The 20,165-nt window shown below is 41.8% G+C and overlaps 1 protein-coding gene across 5 annotated transcripts in view; it reads left to right on the top strand.

Moving 5' to 3' along the window:
* The window catches only part of OSBPL3 (oxysterol binding protein like 3), a 186,645-nt gene that overhangs the window by 106,143 nt on the left and 60,337 nt on the right, over positions 1 to 20,165 (top strand). For all 5 annotated transcript variants that reach the window (XM_073677876.1, XM_073677873.1, XM_073677877.1 and 2 more), the window contains 2 exons: positions 864 to 1,090; positions 16,849 to 16,965. In XM_073677876.1, coding sequence (XP_073533977.1) covers positions 998 to 1,090; positions 16,849 to 16,965 — 210 coding nt within the window. In that variant the 5' untranslated portion in view covers positions 864 to 997. The remainder of the gene's footprint in view (positions 1 to 863; positions 1,091 to 16,848; positions 16,966 to 20,165) is intronic.

The raw sequence follows: 20,165 nt of genomic DNA, 5'->3' as shown, positions 1-20,165 counted from the left end.
CATACTTAGCCAGCCTTGCTGAGTCCATGCCTAAACGACTGCAGATGGTGATAAAATGTAAGGGTGACATGACAAAATACTAATTGTAATAAAATATCCACAATAAAACACTTGAATCCACTTGAATATTAAGATTTTGTGGTTTCATTGAACTTGTAAAGATTTTTTTTGCCGGCACTGTATCACTGTTTTGGAGATTAGACATTTTTGACATGTCCAGAGGATACCAATAGTGTCTAAGCTAGGAACACCCGCATAAGCTTTATGTTGGGCTACTACTAAGGCACTGTGTTGTACCTACAGCTAAGCATACTATATTGACTACAGGCGGGGGCGCCGATAGACAGTACTGAACATTTGTCCAGTTTATATGGGTAATCCAGCTTAGTTCACTTCCACTGAGGAGGTGTGTGGTGGGTGATCTCTTAGAGATGCCTGTAGACGGGACGTCACCGCACCACTCACCTCCCGATACAGAAGAGAGCAGAGCCACATTACCCTAACTGAATGTGACCATCATCGATCTGTTTTAGTTTTTGGGTTATTTGCTTTTATTTGTTTCATTTTAAGAGGTTTTATGACTTTGTTTTTTTGCAGATTTTTCTAAGAACAAGTCATCCATTAAAAGGGGATTTTTTTTTCTGTTAAAGAATGTCTGCTGGTAGGATTCAGTAATCAATATCATACCATGTAAAGACGGATGAATCCAACAATAGAGCTTTTGTATAGACATGCTCGTTGTATGAATGCCCAGGTGATATTAGCAATGCTTTATGGTAGTTATGTTCTGTACTGAAACAATAGGTAAGAAACAAAAGTTGCACAAGTTTTTGACTTGTAGTTTGTTCCTTTTACCTCCATAGGAGCTGAAGGAATGTGTGCACACCGAACAGAAGATGAATAAGCAATTGTGCCTATCTGGCGCTCTCCAGCCTAAATACAAGAAAATTACCGGGAGCCTCTGTTACATTTCCTGAGTCAAGAACAGAATATTAATATGGGGGAAGAAAGGAACCTCGGAATGTCACAGAAGATGTTGTCTCCATCCCGAAGTACCAGCAGTGGCTCCTCAAAACTGGAGAGCCGCCAGGTCAGTTTGCCAATTTCAGTAAGAATATAATTTGTTGCGCTTTAACAAATATCTGCTTACACAATGGAACGAAATCCAGCCAGGTTGCCTTCCGCTCACAGTCCCCAGGTTAGCCGACGATGTACACAGGTATTTCTGTAGCACCATTATTACTGCATGAAAGAAACTATTACATTTTGATGTGGATTAAAGTTTAGAAATCTCCCTTTCAAAAAAAAATCCACAGTTGTCCAAATTTCTAGGTTCTTTTATTGTATCCAAGTGCGTAACTGCCAGAGTAGATGGGAACTAGCAAATAAGGTGGGGCCCTATAATCCATTGCCGGTAAGACCACATTAGTGAGGATTCTGGCTGAAGAAAGGAGAATTAAAATTTTAATGCAAATTACTGTGAAATCAATAAAACGTGGCAATTTCTGACATTGTATTGCTCATTATTCCTGATATGTGACTTTGAGTGTCTTTCCTGTACTGTGACATCTGTTTTTGCATTATCCTTGTACTTTGACATCACCGTGTAAGATTCATAAACTGTAGCTTTGAGCTTATTATCCCTGTACTTTTACATCACTATGTATTATTCCGAGGCCAAGACATCACTGTGCATTATCCCATTGCTGCATTATGAATTTGTGTATTGTCCCGATGCTGCGACATCACTGTGTGCACTATGCTGAGGCTGCACTCTGCCGAGGCGGAGTCATGGCTGAGGCTGCACTCTGCCGAGGCGGAGTCATGGCTGAGGCTGCACTCTGCCGAGGCGGAGTCATGGCTGAGGCTGCACTCTGCCGAGGCGGAGTCATGGCTGAGGCTGCACTCTGCCGAGGCGGAGTCATGGCTGAGGCTGCACTCTGCCGAGGCGGAGTCATGGCTGAGGCTGCACTCTGCCGAGGCGGAGTCATGGCTGAGGCTGCACTCTGCCGAGGCGGAGTCATGGCTGAGGCTGCACTCTGCCGAGGCGGGGTCCTGGCTGAGGCTGCACTCTGCCGAGGCGGGGTCCTGGCTGAGGCTGCACTCTGCCGAGGCGGGGGCCTGGCTGAGGCTGCACTCTGCCGAGGCGGGGGCCTGGCTGAGGCTGCACTCTGCCGAGGCGGGGGCCTGGCTGAGGCTGCACTCTGCCGAGGCGGGGGCCTGGCTGAGGCTGCACTCTGCCGAGGCGGGGGCCTGGCTCCGTGTATTATCATGCATGCAAAGTTAGAAAAGACACTTGTTACTAATCTCAGAGCTGCTCATTGTAATTTTTTTTATAAAGTCAGTTTCGCTGCTGCAGATCTAGTATTCTTTAATGCTGAGCTGTGTATAACCCCTGGCCCACCACTGATTGGCAGATTTCTGTGTACAATGTACATTGCCTGAAAGCTGCCAATCAGTGGTGGGCTAGGGGTTATACACAGCTCATGAATATGGGGTCCTCTAGTTATAATCCCCTGCTGATAGCAGTGATTTATCAAAACTAAAGCAAGCAGTCGAGTGAGTGACACATCACTGGAATTGGGGTCTCTCCCCCTACATCATGCTGCTTTTAAGTGGGGTAGCAAAAACCTGGTGATAGATTATTTTGCTTTTAAAGAAAAAAGAAGAAAACTTCTATCAGTTATTTACTGGGAGTTATTTAGAAACCATAGACTCCACTAGATTGTGGTTATTAATTTAGTGTCTGTGATGAGAGTAAGATGTTGCTTTCATCCTTTCTTGCAGAAGCATAGCACAGGCAAAATCCAATTATAAGGCAACAAATCTTCAAATATATTTGTACACTCGGTACAGAGTGTGGGAGGAATTGCTTATTTTAATACTGTAAAAGTGGAGATTTCTAGCTATAGAAGTCTAAACGTGTAAGCTGTAATGGAACATATAGAATATGCAATAATACAAATTATGGCTTTAAAATAAAATCTGTTATACACTTTATAGTTTATTATAGGACAATGTTTCCCTAAAAGTGGAGCCAAAAAAAAATCTTGTTCACTTTCATGTGCAAAATGCCATGATTTTATGATTCCAGATTCTGGAAGTCTCTTAGGCCTTGCTGCCAAGAACTAAATCTAACCTTTTAGAGCACTACATTCTGTGATATTTTTTTCTCTATTTTTTGCTTTTTTGACATTTTCTGCTTCAAAAGTGATCATTAAAGAGTAGCTAAACTTTTTTATGTAAATATTGATGTGCATTTGAAAATGTAGGAATCTTTGTATTCTTATCCATTATCTTATTTTGCTTCCTTCTGTCTCAAACATTCTACTGAAAGTTCTGTTTTAACACCTGAGTTCATGGTTTGTTTTTTGTCTTTAGAAGTGCCTTCGAACTGCTGCTCTAGCAAAAATCTGTACTCCAGCACTATTTATAAGCACTCTTCCTGTGTGAGCGTCTATTCTTCTCTCACCCATGCTCAGACAGTGAAAGTGTTTTGTAAGTTGTGTTTGAGTATCTATTCTTACTGCAACAGCAGTACAAAGCCACTTCTAAAAGAGCATGAACTAGGCAGTTAAAACAACCCTTTCGGCATAATGCTTGAGAGCAAAGGAAGCAATATAAAGTTATGGAATATAATACAAAGATTCATAACTTAACCTTGCAAAAGCTAATCAATAACTACAGAAAAAAAATTAGCTTTTCTTAATTCAATTGAATAATATTTACCCCCAAAAAAATAATTCTTCAAAGCTTTTGGTCATAGAGGTGCCACACATGTGAACATATATCGCGTAGTATTTACTTGTAAGGTCTGAGAGTAGAAAAAAAACTCTCCTTTTCGATGTATCTCCTTAACTCTGTACATTCTCTTTGCTCTGTTAGTTCAAACACAGATTTAAGCTGAACAGACAAGCCATATAGACCAGAAACCTTTTTTGTATATTTAAGGTGACATACAGTATATCTCAAAAGTGAGTACACCCCGCGCATTTTTGTTAATATTTTATTATAGCTTTTCATGAGACCACACTGAAGATATGACTCTTTGATGCAATGTAAAGTAGTCCGTGTACAGCTTGTATAATGGTATAAATTCGGTGTGCCCTCTAAATAACTTGGGGATGGCCCATGGGAGGTGTTTATCTAGTGGTGTAATCTATATGTTCTTATATGTGGGATGACTGCATTCACTATGTTCCAAGTACAATGTTTGTTGTATAATTAAAGCTAGTAATATCAGTGACATTATGTTCAGATTTGTATAATGTTCCACAATAGCTTCTGGTTATGTAGATTATCAAGTACTGTATATAATCGAATATAAGCCGAGTTTTTCAGCACATTTTTTGTGCTGAAAAAGCCCCCCTCGGCTTATACTCGAGTATATAGAAATTCCGTTGGTGGATAGTGGGGGCTGGGGGATGGCGGCGGCGGAGCGGGGCACGCAGTAACCGCTCCTGCAGCTACCACGTATGCCTGCTGCTAAAGGTAAATTAATATTCACTCTTCTCCACTCCCATGGGCATGGTGAAGAATGAATATTCATTCTCTTTAGTAGCGGGCACGGAGGAGCACTGAGCCGCAGCTCCTGCTGACAGTGCCCGCTACTAAAGAGAATGCATGTTCCCTCCTCCCCACGCACATAGTCCTGGTGAGGAGAGAATGAATATGCCGGCAGCTCACATCAGCGTTTGAGAGCGCATGGCTGTGACGCCATGCGCTGCTCAGATGCTGACATTAGCTGCTTCAGCAGAACAGGACACAGCGCTGGAGAAGATGTGAGGAAGGAAGGTGAGTATGTGTTTATTTTTTTATGTGTGCAGTGATGGGGCCATACATACGAGGATTGGGGGATGAGGAGGCCATGCATACCAGGATTGGGGGATGAGGAGGCCATGCATACCAGGATTGGGGAGGAGGGGGCCATGCATACCAGGATTGGGGAGGAGGGGGCCATGCATACCAGGATTGGGGAGGAGGGGGCCATGCATAGCAGGATTGGGGAGGAGGGGGCCATGCATACCAGCATTGGGGATGAGGGGGCCATGCATACTAGGATTGGGGATGAGGGGGCCATGCATACTAGGATTGGGGATGAGGGGGCCATGCATACTAGGATTGGGGATGAGGGGGCCATGCATACTAGGATTGGGGATGAGGGGGCCATGCATACTAGGATTGGGGATGAGGGGGCCATGCATACTAGGATTGGGGATGAGGGGTGCAACGCATACCAGGATTGGGATGAGGGGTGCCATGCATACCAGGATTGGGGATGAGGGGCCATACATACCAGAATTGAAGATGAGGGTGTGCCATACATGCCAGGATTGGGGATGAGGGGCCATACATACCAGGATTGGGGGATAAGGAGGCCATGCATACCTGGATTGGGGATGAGTGAGCAATACTTACCAAGATGGGGAAATTTACCAGTAGCTGCTGCATTTCCCGTCCTAGGCTTATACTCGAGTCAATACGTTTTTCCAGTTTGTTGTGGTAAAATTAGGTACCATGGCTTATACTTGGGTCTGCTTATGCTCGAGTATATACGGTACTTTTTATTACAGTATAGCGGAACTATCACCGGATTTCACGATACAAACTACCTATATTGTTAAATAGATGTATTAAAGCTGAGGAGGCTTGTGTATTTACTTTGAAAATCAATTTCAGAATGGCACTATCATCCTGATATTAAAAGGAACCTGTCATTAGACTTCCAGTTATTAAACTGCTACCACCAGCACGTTATGTCCCTCTTAGGACATGTGCACACATTCAGTATTGCAGCAAAAATAAATCTGCTGCAAATACTGATTTGTTAGTAAGAAAAACACTGTGTATAATCCGTGCGTTTTTTTCCCATTCATCAAAAAGGGTGAAAAATGCTGCACAAGCGCTGAAATAATTGATGTGCTGTAGATTTGAAACTGCTTCATATCTGCTAGGAAAAAATAAGCAATATCAGAAATCTCATTCACTTTTCTGGGACTGTAAATACTGTGTTTTCGCAGTAAAAACTGCATAAGCTCGACTTGTGAACATAGCCTTATTTAGAATCCTAAAGACCCATTCCTTGCGCCTTTGCGTCCATCTAAAAAGTACCTTGTTTACTGCTCTCCTGCATGGTGCTCTGCTCCTAGTGGTCTGATGGGCATCTATGGACAAACCTCAGAGCCTACTGTGAGCTCAGCAACCTGACCCCATCAAAGGCAAAAGACCTGGTTCAGCTCTGTACTTCTCGTAGTTACAGTAGTCTCTTTCACGTCTATGGAACTGAGCAGCAATGAGCTGTAATGCCGGGTGCAAGCAGTAAAATGTGCTGAGCCGTGCCTACTAATCAGGAGAATGGCACATGACGTGCTGCCACATCACTTTATGGGCCAGTCCTTCCAATGACCTATTGATAGCCTATCACACGTATAAGACATGAGTATCAGAGTCTTGGACAACCCCTTTAATTGACAGCTGTGACTTTCTCAGCATGCAATCTTAATGACGAAGTATGATGGTATGTAACCAGTTGAGAAACTAGTTCAGCCGGACAGGAAATATAGCCGACTATATTATTTTAATCTTGCAACAATGGAAAGTGCAAAATAATATAGTGGTGACATCGTTATCATATAGTTATCATTGATTTTGGCAATTCTAACTTTTGATTTTCATCAAATAGATTGAAACATTAAATTAATGAGAAAGTGACCAAAAGACTCTGTTTATGTGTAACAGGGCCGCCATCAGCAAGTGTCCAAACTAAAAAAAAAACGAAGCCCAAAGTGTGTGTTAGGGTAAGTGCACACAACGTAGTTTTCAGGCAGGTCCACTCTGAAACCCCCATGAAAAAGCATCCAGAAAATAACTCAAAATAATGGGCATCTGTATTTCTATGGAAAAACAACTGGCTGTTCATATGTCCTGTCTTTTGAGCGTATTTTAACCGCTTCAGGTTTCCAAAGACGCCAAGCAGTTAAAAGTGACCTGACCAGTCTGCAGGCGTTTTTGCTGTGAAAATGCTTTATACTTTACAATACAAATCAATGGGAAGGCTGATGCCCGGGCGACTTTTTGAACATTTTGCTAGTGTTTTTGCTTGGGGGGAGGGGGGCTTTTTTTTTTCTACACTTGACGGAAAATTACTCCTGTCGCATGACAGATTTGGTAGATCGGTGTGTCGTGTATGGTGAACTAAAGTAGTAACACAAATGTGAATGTCGCCTTAACTTTAAGGGTTGGCCAGGACTATTGAGGACTTGCTCTAATGGCGCAGTCAGACGGCTCTATGAATCGGACCAAGATCGGAACGAAGTGCACAGACTGGCCGGTGGCTGTCCTGACCAGAGTGTGACAGCTTTATGTATTTCTATGCAGCTGCCAAGCTTGGTTCACTTTATACTCCCTTTGTGTCATCAATTTCATATTGGTCTGGATTGAAAGCCTGACACCCCACCAATTTGTTACCATCAGGGCTGTGGAGTTGGTGTCCATTTTGGTGGAGTTGGTATAAAATAGACCTACTCCAGCTCCTAAAATATATAATAGATTAGGTTCAGTAGTACAATGCAGGATGTGCTGTAAATGTTTTCATAAGAATTTGGGAAAGTTATGAAATGTCCTATAAATGTCTGTTCTAGGCTTTTAGTGGAGATGAATCTGTGCTGCACTTTATGTACACGCTCAGTAGTGAAGCTCCTCCTGCCAGGGCTGTGGAGTCAGAGTCGGGAGTCGGGGAAATTGAGGAGAACGAGTCGGTGGTTTGGCTTACCGACTCCACAGATCTGGTTACCATGTCGTACGGCACAATAACACCTCAGCTCTGTATATACGGTGTAGTGGCCCTTCTTGGCTTCTGCAGCTCGGCTCCCATTTACGTCACTGCCAATATTTCCATATTGCTAGTCTGATACATTGCTGTCTGTGCACCCGTGTGCTTCTCTTATTCCAGCAGTATGTCCTTTGGTTGTTACTGAAGTTCCAGACAGCACGTTGTACATTACTTCCTAAGGGCTACCGAGGCCAGGAAGCCCTCTCTAGGATCAATAGCTTGCTCATTTATTCCCGGCTGCCCACACCAAACTCTGCTGCCAACCGCTTCCTTGATTTTTTTCAAAGTTCTCCTGGGAATTGTGTTATTATTCAAAAGAATCAATGCCTTTAATTTAAATGGATCTCAGACAGTAATAAAGCGGCCAGTGCAGGAGAAGGTCACTGTGTTAGGCAGGTAACAAAGCAGAACGATGATGCATGGCTTTACTAGTCACTCTGCTGTACAGAAACGCATCAAATCTCTCCCCGAGAGTCTCCATCTCACCCACTGCAACCAGAGGTCAGATTTCATGTTTTCTCCAATATTCAATCAATCTGACTTTTGTGTGCAACAGGTCCATATTTTTGTGATGCATCAAGTGAATCTCTATTTTAATAACATATTTTTAGGTTTAAAATTATATTTGAAGTAATGTCACAATAAATCTTTATTGGAATTTTATGTGACAAAAACCTTCCTTTCACACAGTAGTTAAAATGATAATATTCTGGATGCCTGCAGCTACCACTAGAAGGAGCAATGGAGCTGATCATGTACATTGGGAGCAGTGTAGATGTGTTCTAATAAGCGCCCTCTAGTGGTGACTGCAGGCAGGCAGAATTCTGCCGATTTGACTCGTGTAGGAAAGCATTCATTGATTCCTAAATGACAAGGTTCATTTGGAGAAGTGCATTTATGTTCCTGACTCCTAAATGGAAGTTACATGTAATCTAAAGTCCAATATAAGTTTCTCAATTGGTGCATATTAAAGATAGTATATATCTTGCTAAATAGCTAGCACCTACTGGTGGAAATCTAGGTTAGGTCGTTTAAACATAGATAAATACTTGAAGAGAGAAAATACGACCATATCAACCCAAAACAATTATAAAAATTAACTTTTATTCATAAATAGTATAAAAAGTTTACTTCATAGTCAATATAAGGCACAATACAGAAATACAGAAAGACACACATGTAGAAAAAACCGTCTCACTGAAGGGACGATGTGGTCCACATATGAAAGGGGGCCTCGGCGCCACAGCAAAAGCAAAAAGCTTTTGGGTTGATATGGTCGTATTTTCTCTCTTCAAGTATTTATGTAATCTAAAGTGTAACTCATTAAAGAGTAACTAAACTTTCTGAAGATTTTTTTTATGTTTAGGCTTTTTAATTCTGAGGGACCAGATCTTTAGACTCCCACCAATCGTTCAAAATACCTCTTAGAAGTTTCCTTAGCTGCACATTTTTAGGATGTCTTTTGAGCGATCAGTGGGGATCTCCGGACTTGGACTCCCAAAAGGTTAGTGATACAGTAATTACCATACCTATAACCTATATAACTATATAAGTGAGTAAAATAAAAATAAATAAAATAACCGTAATAAGGTAAAGACACTTTACAAAATTAATAACTTTTCACTGACCGTTCCAGTCTTGGCCATAATGAAATCTAAAGGGTCAAAATACTTTTCAGGATTTGCCCAATAATATTTTGTGAAACTTACACAATCACATATTTTCAAAACTCTTAAAATGTAAATTTGCTGTTGAGTCGTCTTGCTTGTGGCATACACCACTGCCCACTATGTCAGCTCATATGGCATGGTTATTCCAAAAATTTTAAAGGGATTTTCCATTACTAGGATAGAGACGACTTCTCCTTCGAATAGGTCATCAATATCAGATGGGTGGTGGTCTGACACCTCCACCAATCAACTGTTCCCAGTTCCAGCAGTAGCGGGTTTAAACACCCCTGCTCCATCACACTGTTCAGTGGCTGCTCCTGGGTGCTGCAGATCAGCTACTAGTTAAGCATTTAAAGGTAACCTCTCATTAAAGTCTTGCTGCTTGAATCACAGGCTGCATGGCTGTGTGATTGTAGCGAGGTATGGGAGGGATCTGTCAATCACCTGGAGTGGGGCAGGCAAACCGGCTGGGGACCACATTGGGTTAGTCGGGTCTCTCCCTCTAGTCTTGGCTGGCTGTTCAAAGTGTGTGAACTCCAGAATGCAGCAGCATTTTAGAGTTAAAAATACCTGGCTATAATTGCTCAGCCAGGCCCTGATACATGCAACTCATGGTTTGGGCACCATGCATCTAATCACAGGTTTCCTTTAAAGGGCTTGTCCTGAAAAACTTTTCCAAGAGCTGGGAACATAATTATTTACTTACAATTGTCTGTTTATTTCCCAATCATTCCAGGGCCACTGCCCTGGTGGTCCTGACTAGTCTTTCGATCTGCAGTGATTATGTGCCTTGTGTGCGGATGTGATCACTGCAGCCAATCACTCGTGTGTTGTGCCCTACATGCAAGGTTCACCTCTGAGGCCAGTGACTGACTGTAGTAATCATACGGGCACGCACGGCATATCCTCGCTGCAAGATGACCACCACAGTTTTAGTCAACCACAGAAAATGTTAATACAATATAAATGTTCAGAGTTTTATGTTCCATAATATCATGTAAAAATATATGCAGCAGGATCCCTTTTTTATTTTTTCCTTTGCTTGACTTTTATAAAATGATTTTTCATATCTCCAGAATTGCTTCCTGGTTGAGCTTCAAACATTTCTAAAATTCTTTTTTTTGTATCATAATAAATCAAAGTAGTCTTTGCAGATTTCAGGATTTGACCTCCACTGCATACATTCATTTATCGTTCTTCGATCATATTGTTCTTTTATTCTTTTGTGTGAGCAGTGAACCGTCCATTTCAGGTTCCTGGATGCATTGAGATGTAATCTACTTTTACAGCCTCTTTGATTTTTAGGATTTCTGTTTTTTTGGTTTTTTTTGTTACGGTCTGTCAAACTTTTATTTCATCTTTTGTCTTTTACTGGAGTCTTTGCATTGGTTATTCATTCTGTTCTGCTCAAAATTTCTTTGTGGGTTTAGAGGGGTTCTATGATATTACCATTCAAAAAACGTCTCTAATATTCTTCTAAATGTGTCTTGGAAGATCAGCTATTTCATACTTTCAGCCAGCAACATGACTGTGAAAATAACTAGTTGCAGAATTAGCTTCCCATCTTCTGCTTAGTATGAAAAAGAGATCTGGACCATTCCCACTGGTAATTGTACAGTCTGTGAAGGAAATTGGGTCCTGCACCTTACCCAACCTCACTCATATCGCCAGAGTAAGAAGAAGGCTAAAATCATAATATCAATCAGCATCCTGTGGATATGCCATAAATATTGGAAATGCTAATATCTCTTTAAATTCAGCACTGGATTGATGTATAGCAGCTGATTTTAACAAGCCGTCTTACTGGAGCAGCGGCTACAGGGAGAAAATTAAGTTTTATTCTCCCTGCAGCTGCTCGCTTCCAATCATCAGGGAAGTCCAGAGAGAAGTTAGTCTTCAGTCACTATACTGTGAGTGTCTTGTAATCACTCCCAAGCACTTTGACAGGGAGTGATTACCTCTGTGCTGTTCATATAGTAAGTGGTGACATAACAGCTCCAAGCATCACCCAGGTGACTGGAAACAAGCTGCTGCAGGGAGAATAAAACTTAATTTTCCCCTGCAGCCGCTGCTCCTGTAATGATGGCAAAGCAGGATTTAAATGCTATTTACCTGCGGATAAAACCTAAGACCCCCTATTTTATCAAAAAAGCAATTGCACCAAAATTGCTTTAAAACTTTTTTGCGCAACACAGAGCTGATGGGTAATGGGGGTGCCAGAAATCTTATTGGAGTAAGACTTGTGGCGAGACGCACGGAGGCGCTCACCACTTGTCAGACACACTCCTGATTCATTAAGAGGCGTCTGACTCCAACATGCCCCCTCATTAAGACCAGCGTTGTTCATACCCAATTTAATGTATCGGAGCCTATATCTGCAGGTGTTTCTTGACCAGACAAGTTCCCTTTAAGCCCCTCTTAGGCTATGTGCCCATGATGCAGAAATGCTCCGGATTTTTTCCTGAGCTTTTCTGCATCTCCCTTGCAGAAAAAACACATGCGGATTGTACATGCGTTTTTCCTGCCAGGAACATGCGGATGTGAAGCGTTCTTCACATGCATTTCCGCATGCAGGTTGTCGAGCTCTTTCCAAGCGATTTTAGCATCACTTGGAAAGTGCTTGACAACTTGGTCACACTACATAAATCAATGCAACCGGCATGGATTTATATAGTGTGACCGTAAAGAATGTCAAAAAATAAATATATACTTACCTTCTGATGGCCCCTGGTGTCTTTATTCGATCCGTCCTGGCTTGCCGGCAGCTCGCGGTACACTGAAGGACCTGCCGTCACATGACCAAATGACGTCAGCGCAGTTCCTTCAGTCCACAGCGATCTGCCGGCAAGCAAAGACAAGCACACCGCGGGCCATCAGAAGGTAAATATAATATTTATTTTTTATTTATTCTATGGTACCCGGGTCAGGAGGAGTCTCCTGTCCTCCAGACCCGGGTACTATCCGCACATTGAAACGCATGGATTCCGCATGTACAGATACAGTGATGCGGATTCCATGCGTTCCAATGCAAGTCAATGGCGGCGAAAAACGCAGCGCTTCCGTGAAATAATTGGTAGTGCTACGTTTTTTTCCGCAATGATAATCCGCAGCGGATTATCATTGGGGAACATGGCAGGCCTTCTACCATGCGTTTTTTAAGTGTTTCTGCAGTACAATTGCGGCTGCGGAAACGCTTAAAAAACGCATCGTGGGCACACAGCCTGTCAATGTTTTAGATCGGTTTTTCATTTATGCATAAATAAAGGACAGAGCTTCTCTTGTAATTAGCAAGATTAATCACTGACCGCATACCGACTATACACTTGTAGACCTGTTTACCATCTGTGTGCTGATGACACCCAGATCTACCTCTCTGGCCCACACGTCATCTCTCTGCTATCCAGAATCCCAGCATGTCTATCAGCCATACTCTCCATCTTCTCCTCTCGCTTCCTCAAACTCCATGTGGACAAAACTGAACTCACCATCTTTCCCCCATCTCGCATATCTTCCCCACCTGATCTTTTTATCACAATAAATGACATCACGCTTTCCCCTATACCGGCTGCCTCGGTGTAACCCTTGACTCCGCCCTGTCCTTCAAACCCCACATCCAAGCTCTCGCCACCTCCTATCGCATATTTCCAGAATCCATCCTTTACTCAACCCTCAATCTGCTAAACTGCTTGTGCATTACCTCATGATCTCCCACCTCAACTACTGCAACATCCTCCTCTGTGGCCTACCTGCTAGCACTCTTGTACCCCTCCAGTCCATCCTCAACTCTGCTGCGCGACTGGTTCATCTCGCGCCTCGCTACTCCTCTGCTACCCCCCTTAGCAAATCCCTTCACTGGCTCCCAATTCCCCAGCGTATCCAGTTCAAACTACGAACACTGACCTACAAAGCCATCCATAACCTTTGTCCTCCATACATCTCCGAACTAATCTCCCGATATATTCCCTTACGTAATCTCTGTTCCTCCCAAGACCTCCTTCTCTCCTCCACACTTATTCGTTCCTCACCTAATCGCCTCCAAGATTTCTCCCGAATATCCCCCGTCCTATGGAATTCTGTGCCTCAACACGTCCGATTATCCACCACACCTGGATCCTTCAGACGAAACCTGAAAACCCATCTCTTCAAACAAGCTTACAGCCTGCCATGACCTTGCTTTCTGCCACCTCAACAACACCTAAGCTACTGCATCCCCTCAACCTACTGTCTCCTCCCCACCATCCTGTAGAATGTAAGCCTGCAAGGACAGGGTCCTCTTCCCTCTGTACCAGTCTATCATTGTTAGTTTGTTTACTGTAAGTGATATCTGTATTTTGTATGTAACCCTTTCTTATGTACAGCACCATGGAATCAATGGCGCTATATAAATAAATAAATAATATTAAACCTGTATTGGTACTTTTTCACCTGTGCTACCGGAAAAAAACAGACTCCGTGATTTTTGCACTGACACATGGTCCGTGATTAAACACTGACATGTAAACATTCCCTTAGACTATAATTTAACACAGTCTGAATGAGGTCTTACAAAAAAATTCCCTTTAATCTGACTTCCACATAAGGCATGATTGAAGGATTAAAAGAAGTTCTGCAGAAATTGTGATGTGTATCATAAGACTGTCTTTACTTCTAAAGATGATTCTTTAATCTGACACCTGGTTTAGATCTTACCACTTAAAAAATCAGATCTATTTTCACATTGCTATCTCTATTTATTGAAGCGTTTTCTCCATTTTTATGAGATTTATGGTACAAATGTCACGAGTTCTTGTATGTTGTAGTGTCAGAAATATTTTGACGTGTGCAGAAGGCAGATTCACAGTAAAAATAAAATTGCTTGCTATCCTTTATTAATTGTAATGTTGAAGAGAAGCGCTTAGTAAATCTGACAGGCGGCTGTAATAAATCATTGCATCTCGTTTCTCCGGCTTGTATCAGTATGATATGCTTATGATAAATGTGCATCTTGCAGGGATGAGTCCATAAGTCATCGATCTTAATGTTGCATAAGCTATCATCGCCGTGGTAGAAAAAAAATGTACACCCTAATTTTCTGTTTTTTTTAAAGGAATCGTTTACTATATATGTAATGTACTAGTGGACAAGCGGCTGTATATAGATTGACCCTATTGGGAGAGCAAAATGAAGCCAGGTTCTTGACACCATAATGGAATAAGTGGACATGACCTTCTTTCTATCGCCTACCTATTCCTTGTATAATGGCACATTGTACCATTCCCCAATATTTTCTAATATTGTGGTGCATATGGAGACGGGCTCTACTAAGGTCCATAAAGCCTATGTGCATAAGACCAATACAGGTCAGGCTTTCTTCCCACACTTGGTTGAAAACCCATAAGTAACTATTTAGACCAATAAGTAGATTAATATTGATTAAAATTACATAGTAAAATCATAGATGCAATATAATATACCATAAACTGAAAAAAAGGTTTATCATATAAATATACACTTAATAATGCTAAATATGAAAAGGTGTATACAATGTAATCTGATACAAAATAGGACACCCCTGAGCAGAGAAGTAACTGGCCCATTGTAAAGAATATAGCATAAACATACCAGGTTCAAATAACCATAATATCAAACAATGGCCAAAAAGCAGAATTAATAGGTCAGCTATGATATATATACCTAGGGACATCCTGCTTCCTGTATGGGGTAAAGCAATCCCGATGTGCGTTTCACCGCTACCCTGCGGCTTCATCAGGAGGTTGGGGTTTTTTCCCATACTGGCCTAGGGGCAGCCACAAGGCCTAAATCTATATAATACAATTCTCAAAAAGTACTTAAAGGTTATATATCTACTTTTCAGTCAAATTATATTCCTCCGTATTTATTTGAGAAAAGTTTCCCAAAACATATGCCCTTTTATTGTGTTTTGTGTTTTATCATGTTTAGTTAATGGGCCAGTTTAGTAGATTCGTTAGTTTATATTTTGTTCACAAATTTTGTGTTTTTTGTAAACTGTACCTCCAGTTATACAGAAATATGAGCATAGCACAGGAGCAATCATTTTAATTAGCCACTTTACATTCATTAGCAGCACAGTCGGAAATGGTCCCATGGTGTCTCCTACGTCTCTCTGTAGACAGCGAGGACCATGGACTGTCCAAGCTGCAATTCAGAGCAAAATCATTAATGAATGGGATATAGAATTTTTTTTATAGTGCAATTCATATATTATAATTATTCTCTAAAGAGTTCCTGTATTTTCTCCCAAAACTATAGAAAAGCATAATCTTCATGGTCATGCTGACCTTATCCACTACAAGGTAAAACTTCTTTTGGTGCACATACTAGTCTAATATGTTAAGGAAAAAAAATCCTAATTCTCCTACTTAGCAATTTTTCATCCACTCTCTAAGTGGGCTGTTCCCTTTCATCAGTATTCTACCAGCACTTTATGTTCTGTAACTTTACTTTCCTCACTTCCCAGGATGCATCGTCCTGCCTACTCTGAACTGAAAGCCTGTCTCTGTTAATGCTTTATTTGCAGTTTGAGAAACAAAAGAGCAGGAGCAGAGAGACAAAGACGCCCCCACTTTATTTAATACCTCCCTGTGTTTTCTGCTAGAGATGGAGTACACTTAAGGGCGCATTCGGACGACAGCCTCATAGAAATACACAAAGCTGTGGTGCTCAGGTCGGGAGAACCGCCGGCCAGTCCATGCATTGCGGTCCGATCTTGGCCCAATATACATGGCCGTCTGAATGCGCCCTAACAGGCAGGGGACGGAGGAGAGACACCTAGTTGCCGGCTTTTTAGAGATTTTTTTTTGGTGTGGTGGGATCCAAGATTTACATAATATTAGAACAAAAGTGAATAACGGTACATTTGTCTTTTACGATTGCCTACTTATCACATTATCAGATGAGATAACCATTTAAGATATATTTCTTCAAAAAAACATACTGATATATTAATTGAGTTTTTAAACAAAATTGCCCCTGTTGTGTGTCTGAGATGGTGAAATTACATGATGAACCCCACTGGCGACTGGTTGGTTGATTTGGCTGATTACAATTCGTGTGCAATGTGTTGGTGCGATATAAAAAAAACCCACAAAAAATAATGAAATGGTAAATATTTTTTTATACATATAAAAATAAAATTAGACTTTAAATCTTACTTGACTGATCTGATTTTTGACTCCCGTGACGGCACGTTATTGGAATTTGGGACAACTTTTGCTCCAATTATAATGAAGCTTTTCCATCAAAACATTGTTATTGATCAGATCAAATCAGTATTTGAGTTCTCTCATCGGACGGACCAGTTTATTAACTCTTATTTTCTCCCAACAGGACAGCTGGGAAATTGTTGAAGGCCTCCGGGGAAGCACAATCTGTACACAGGAGCCGCAAAAAAAGGAGGGTTTCTTGCTGAAGAAGCGAAAATGGCCTCTGAAAGGCTGGCACAAGGTTTGTCTTATCGTAAGCACCATTGTCAGAGCCAGGAATTGGACCCGGACTGCTATTAAATGACACGCTCCAATTACATTATACAATGCACTTTACATACAGAAGTACAATGGAGGGAACATGCACTATGGTTACTGATGTGCTCAGGAATGGACTGAAGCATTTCTTGGTGGCTTGTGTAGGTCAGTCATTGAAATGTCCGTAAACCCTCTGAAGATGTAGTCTGTTTTTTTTTAAACTGCATTTAGTTTTTAGCCTGGGCTTTAGTGACTTCAGTCTTCTAATAGTGACATATATGAGCGTGCATTGAGTAATTCATTGGATTCTCTTAAGTTTCATTTTGACCTTGGGTGCAACTACTTTAGCATCACATTTGCCAATAATTTCTACTAGTGGGTGATTTAAGGACTCATTACAGTCCCATCATGAAATTCAAGATATGTAGCTCTAAATATCACCCAGCAAAATGCTTGTTCGTTGGGTGAAATGACCTTTTGGCCTGCATGCAAGATCATCGTTCTTGGCAGTGCATCGTCTTGTATAAACAGGTCTTGGGCTGCCAAGAACAATGTTATCTGTGTTCACTGAATGATCTATTATACAGTAGATCATTCAGTTTGCACCTGTAGCAGGATCAATCTCTGTAAACAGGCTGTTAAGCCACCGCCGATCAGCAAATGGCCGATTGGTGGTCGTTTAGTGCTGCCAGTCGGCTACTATAAACACACATAATAAATAAACAAACCTTTAAGGGCCATGATTTGCATGTTGAATTATTTTGCTTTTTTTTCAATTATTTTTTGGTTTACAAAACCCACTTATGGTATATGGACACAACGTTTTTATCAGGTAGATTTAACCTGCAATCTTCTTAAAAAAAGTGCTCAAGAAATGTTAAAATTAATGGACATATTCACAGCAATCTCCAAACGAGATTCCATCTTTCTTAACTTCTTTGAACTGATTCTGATTTTTATCCCATGATGCAGCTAAAAAGTGACCTGACCATTCTTCATGTGCCTTCCTCTTAGAAGTCGCCACTAGTTTATATATGATTTTTTTTTTAAAAAGACACCTTAAAAACGACAGAGAAGACACTTCAGGAAAAATGCACCCCAGCGTTTTCCTGAAGAATTTTTTGCTTCAAAAACTGTGGTACACTGGTGTCTATAAGGCATCATGTGCACTTACCCTTACAGCAGTGCAGGAAAAATCTAAATAAGGCTCGTGCACATGGCCGTACTTTCAGTTTGAGTGCGATCCGACAAAAAATTGAATCACACTCGGACCAATGTTATTCTATAGGACCATGGACATGTCAGATTTTTCCTCGGACCGAGCCATTCTTAGGAAACAATCTCGACACGCCCGAGTTTGATCTGATATTCAGATCACACTTGGCCATGCAAGTGGAAAGAAACCATCGGACTGCACTCGGATGACATCTGACTGATAGAATGGAGAAGATAGATTTTTTTTTTTCCCCCATCTTCTCCTCATCTGAGAGAATAGAAGCACACTGTGATCACACTGATCAGAGTTTGATCAGTGTGTGATTTACTTAATTGACCCGGTTCTCTCGAAAGAGAGAATACACGTTAGTCCGCACCTGCCCATAGTGAAACAAATGAAATCGCTGCAGAATAAGCATCCAAGTCATGATTCATTTTCAGAATTTTGATTTTATGCAATGAGAGCCATAACCCCCCTGTCCATTCATATAGATATCATGACGACTTGGAGGGATAAGACATCAGGCTTAGTGTAATTTAATGAGATCATTATTTAGAACCGCACGGATGTTTGTTGAAGTCTTTGTTCTCCGCTCCCTTGACGTTCATGCTCACCTAAAATAAAATAATCTCTCAGTAAATCCAGGCATTCTTAAATACTCTATGGTAATTTGTTGCTTCAGTCACACGCAGAGCTCATTAGCCAAGATAATATCAAAGAGAATTTTCTATATTGCTGTATTACGCTTTTAAGTTTTGTAGCTCATGTTTTTATGTTGACGTCTGAACTAGAAAATGTATATTTTATTCATTAAAGATGCGGCCGAGGGGTGTGGCGATGTAGTGGAGCTGAGAGGACGTGTCTAGGCAGAGCTCCTATAATCCTGACCCAATTCCTGCATTTATATTATCCAAAAAGGACTCACCCGGTGATACTGTGGACCCCTGGGCTCTTGGGGACTTCCGACTCCTGAGGAGGTGCGGTGTGCGGCTCCGGTCGGATCAGATGCAGGAGAACCCAAGTGGGAGACAGAGCCAGCAGAAGAAGGCGGCTATTTGCTGCTGCGCGCTTCAGCAGTTGGCGGCACAGCAAGGAAGAATCCACCTCAGGAGTGGCTAGCTGGATGGCGCACCGGACTCACAGAGATATACAGGGAGGAAAACGCGGTGTGAGCTCTGAAAAATGAGCCCCACGCTCCCTCATCAATGACATAGACCGCGTGCTAGCGCCCGCCATTGTACTTGTACTAGTGCTTTCACTATCACCTCCTTTGCTCAGAACTGGGGCGGCGGTTGCTACGGCAGTCTGCTGACAGCGCAGTACGCCAGACCGCACGCTGAGGTCTGCTACAGGACTCTTATACTTTGCATTCACCGCTCAGAGGCTGGGGTCATAGTTGGTATAACAATTTGCTGGCAGGGCAGTAGATTAGACTTCTTGCTGGAGTCGATCTCTGTGCTTTCACTTTCCCAGTCCCCTGAGGCTGGAGCCATAGATGACGCAGCAGCCTGCTGACAGAGAAACATATCATATCTGCAAAAAGACCTGCACAGCAGACTGGGCTAGTCATAAAGCTCACTAACCAGACTATATTGACTCTCTCTACATTGCTGAAATCCATGCCAGTTTTTGCTCTATTACTCTGCTTAAGACTGTCTGTACTGCTTCACATTATTAGTAAACCAGGAAAACTGTACTTGCATCTCATAAAAGTACTACTTCAGTTGGGAGCTAGGGAAGAAGAGAATATACCTAACCATCTTACTGTTTCTCATAAACGTTAACTATGAGCCGCTCAAAGAGTTCGGGTGTGGCTGAAAAGCTAAAAGAGTTTGCAAGAACTGACCCCCAGACAACTCACGATCTCTCAGAAATAACCCATTAAATGTTAAAGCTGCAGACCAACGTAAAAATTGTGCTTCTGACAGTGAAGAAGGTGGAGATCAAGAAGATTTAACTCTGAGACA

This window comes from Phyllobates terribilis, unplaced genomic scaffold (genome assembly GCF_046119375.1).
Source record: "Phyllobates terribilis strain yellow unplaced genomic scaffold, ASM4611937v1 Scaffold_4__5_contigs__length_816908805, whole genome shotgun sequence".
NCBI classification, from domain to species: Eukaryota; Metazoa; Chordata; class Amphibia; order Anura; family Dendrobatidae; genus Phyllobates; species Phyllobates terribilis.
This window is presented reverse-complemented; position numbering and strand designations above follow the sequence as displayed.